The 3,714-nt window shown below is 38.1% G+C and overlaps 1 protein-coding gene across 2 annotated transcripts; it reads left to right on the plus strand.

Annotated features, from left to right (window-relative positions):
• Window positions 1–227: 227 nt before the first annotated feature.
• On the plus strand, window positions 228–2,901 carry LOC143589606 (protein NRT1/ PTR FAMILY 7.3-like). 2 transcript variants are annotated; one of them, XM_077070325.1, is made up of 5 exons: window positions 228–317; window positions 638–764; window positions 876–1,093; window positions 1,269–1,831; window positions 1,924–2,901. In XM_077070325.1, the coding sequence occupies exons 1-5, from the start codon at window positions 300–302 to the stop codon at window positions 2,789–2,791; spliced, it is 1,794 nt and encodes a 597-aa protein (XP_076926440.1). In that variant the 5' UTR covers window positions 228–299; the 3' UTR covers window positions 2,792–2,901. The 2 variants fall into 2 exon arrangements, with proteins under 2 accessions (XP_076926440.1, XP_076926439.1); XM_077070324.1 differs by having other exon boundaries at window positions 285–326.
• Window positions 2,902–3,714: the final 813 nt, after the last annotated feature.

The following is a 3,714-nucleotide window of genomic DNA, read 5'->3' on the forward strand; positions in this document are numbered from 1 at the left end:
CACTGTAACCATAGAGACGTGTGAAATAGACATATATTATAAAAAAATACACAACCTGATGATATTATTTTCACTACCAAATTCCTTACGTAAGCTCCACTTTCGCCGAACTACCTATTTTCCATGAAGATGCATGAGCCCTCTAAAGTATTCATCTTCTATATATAGCCACCCTTCTCCATCCCACATCACCATTCACTCCTCTGATCTCTCTCTATATACATATATCTATCTGGCTCTCCTCCATTTTTGGAGTTTGATAATCATATCATCAACAAGAGCAACAATCTCTATACATTATGGATTGCTTCAACGTAGTTAAAATGGTTAGTTTTCGTTGATTCTATAATCATTTGTTTCTTTTTGGAGAAACTAAATAGATGAATTCGGATATTGGTGTGATATGAATCAAATTGGAGTGCTTTGACGAATCTTTGTCACCTCCAACTAATTACAACTACTGAAACATCAGCTTAAACCAAATCATACAAGTTGTTCATCAAGGATCGATATATGACGATGCAGTCCTAGAACCTTGATGATCAATATTATCCATGTTAATTGGCTACTATATATATATAAGAATTGAAATTTATTGCACTACTTGCATCTAAATGGTTTTCATGATTGTCTCCAGAGAAAAGTCGAGGAGAAAAAGGCGAAAAAGAACGAAGAATGCACTCTCGATGGATCAGTCGATAGGAAAGGCCAACCAGCAGTTCGTGAAAGAACGGGGTCATGGTTTGCAGCCATCCTCATACTTGGTAATGCTTTCTTCTAAAACCATGAAGAAACTTTAATACTATAACCATATACCTTGTTACTCTATAGAAGTATATAGACCTAACATGCGTTTGTCCTGTAATGGAAAACAGTGAACCAAGGGCTAGCCACACTAGCATTTTTTGGAGTAGGGGTGAACTTGGTTCTATTCCTGACTAGAGTCATGGGTCAAGACAATGCCGAAGCTGCAAACAATGTTAGTAAATGGACGGGCACTGTATACATTTTCTCGCTCCTAGGTGCATTCCTTAGTGACTCTTATTGGGGGCGTTACAAAACTTGTGCCATCTTCCAAGCCATTTTTGTAGTGGTATGCTTCAAAAAGCTATATTACTTTGATCAATAATATGATCAAGTTAATCTTACTGGTTGTGCAATATGTATGCATGGCTAGAATTTCTAGAGTTTAGTTTGTGTTTTGAATCAATATTTATAAACTGAACTTGGTTTGTTAATTGATATATATTTGTTTTGATATTGGGCAGGGCTTGATATCGTTATCAGTCTCATCATACATATTCTTGGTGAAACCCGAGGGATGCGGAACTGATACGAATCCATGCGGGAAGCACTCAAGCTTCGCATCGGCTATGTTCTACGTTTCAATCTACCTTATCGCCCTTGGTAATGGAGGGTACCAACCCAACATAGCCACATTTGGTGCAGATCAGTTTGATGAGGATCACCCGAATGAAGCACTTGGAAAAGTATCATTCTTTAGCTACTTCTATTTGGCACTAAATCTTGGATCCCTCTTTTCCAACACTATAATAGGGTATTTTGAAGACAAAGGCATGTGGGCTTTAGGGTTTTGGGCATCAGCGGGCTCTGCGCTTGTGGCATTGATCTTGTTCCTCGCTGGCACGACAAGATATCGCCATTTTGTACCCAGTGGGAATCCATTGTCAAGATTTTGCCAGGTTGTGGTTGCTTCAATCAGGAAATGGAAGGTTGAGATCCCTTCTGATGGAGATGAGTTATATGAAGTTGATGGCAGAGAAAATGCCAATAATGGCAGCAGAAATATTCTTCACACCAATGGCTTTAAGTATGATTTTTACCTAATAATAATTGAAATCAAATATGCTTGTCTTTTTTGGCAGATTCTAATGTTTCTATTACTTATTTTTGCTAAATCAGGTTCTTGGATAGAGCTGCGGTTATCACCTCAAAGGAAAACTTGAATGAAAATGTCGATATCGACAACCCTTGGCGCCTATGTACAGTAACACAAGTTGAAGAAGTGAAATGCATTTTAAGACTCCTTCCAATTTGGTTATGCACTATTCTTTACTCAGTGGTATTCACCCAAATGGCCTCTTTATTTGTGGAACAAGGAGCTGCTATGAAAACTAACATCTCAGACTTTCACATTCCTCCAGCAAGCATGTCCACCTTTGACATCCTTAGTGTTGTAGCCTTCATTTTCATATATAGACGGGTTCTTGATCCATTAGTAGCGAGGGTTAAGAAATCCCAATGCCCACGAGGGTTAACTGAGCTTCAAAGGATGGGAGTCGGCCTTGTGATAGCTATATTAGCAATGGTGGTTGCCGGTATTGTTGAACACTTCAGGCTGAAATATAAACAGACCGAATGCAGCGAATGTGACGGATCAAGCACTTTAAGCATATTCTGGCAAGTCCCACAATATGTACTTATTGGAGCTTCAGAGGTGTTCATGTATGTTGGGCAGTTGGAGTTCTTTAATGGGCAAGCACCAGATGGACTAAAAAGCTTTGGAAGCGCGCTATGTATGACCTCGATTTCGCTAGGGAACTACGTGAGTAGTCTGCTTGTGACAATTGTGATGAAGATTTCTACTAGTGATAGAATGCCTGGATGGATTCCTGGAAATCTAAACAAGGGTCACTTGGACAACTTTTACTTTTTGTTAGCCATTTTGACAAGTGCTGATTTTGTGGTTTACTTGTTAGTGGCAAACTGGTATAAGTACATCAAGTTTGAAGGGAGAAATGAGAAACTTGAGGGTTGTCAGCATGTTTGATAAGTTGCTTTCTATGTGTTTGAAATGATTCTTTTAATAATTTGTAACAAAGCTATAATACTAATAATGTCTTTTCTCCCATGATCAATTATAAGTGAAAAATATAAACTTATTCTTTGTTATTTTAGATCTCATTCAACATTTTAGAGCTCATACGTACATTGAATTATGTACTCTTAATATAGTATACGCAAGGATCGGGCTGTAAATACACACCAAAATAAACTGTAGATAAATAAGAACACAAGGATTTATATGGTTCTGTCTTGACTGACCTACATCCACAGGTTGCAACAAAGAATTTATTATTGCTTTCTGCTCTCACCACTTGCGATGAGGAATTACAAGTAGACGATGAAATATAAACGGATACATATTAGGAATAAACCATTTTTAAACAAGAAAGCATAAACCGGCCATATAAAAGATATAAGACCGTACCAAAAAACCTCCAATGTCTGCAATCTTCTATAAACCCAAAAAAACATGTCTTCAAGATCTTTAGCAAATAACTGACCCCAAACGAACGCCCGAGTCACCAAATATCCAATAATCTTCCACTTAAAAGCTTGAAATTTTTCAGACTGCTAGTAACTTTCTCAACGGCTTTAGTTTCCTTCTCATCAATTAACTTGAAGACCACTGAAGCTCCTTGAGCTCAAACACGTCAGGCATAGCTATGTTTTCTCCGGACCCGTCTTTTGTCTCTACCGGCTCTCACTTACACAAAGACTCTCCATGTTTAGTAGGTAATCCTCTAGAGAGACTTTATTAAATGGAACATGGTTCTTTTCACCCACTGTCTTTCAAATCTAGCTGAAGCTTTGTCTGAGTGACTAACTGCCAACGCTCCCACTGCCACAAACGACTTTGACTTGTTTTCTTGAACCTTTCCAAATGGATATGTGTTTAGTTTCACATCT

The sequence above is a fragment of the Bidens hawaiensis genome, unplaced genomic scaffold (assembly GCF_021521415.1).
Source record: "Bidens hawaiensis isolate Kalapana, Puna unplaced genomic scaffold, B.hawaiensis_p1.1 tig00037649_1, whole genome shotgun sequence".
Classification (NCBI taxonomy): domain Eukaryota; kingdom Viridiplantae; phylum Streptophyta; class Magnoliopsida; order Asterales; family Asteraceae; genus Bidens; species Bidens hawaiensis.

Excerpts from the sequence above, each read along its gene's own strand:
- LOC143589606 (XM_077070324.1), top strand. The coding sequence starts at position 300 with ATGGATTGCTTCAACGTAGTTAAAATG. Across the intron at positions 327-637 it reads GCTTCAACGTAGTTAAAATG|AGAAAAGTCGAGGAGAAAAA; the intron begins GTTAGTTTTCGT and ends GATTGTCTCCAG. Across the intron at positions 765-875 it reads TGCAGCCATCCTCATACTTG|TGAACCAAGGGCTAGCCACA; the intron begins GTAATGCTTTCT and ends AATGGAAAACAG.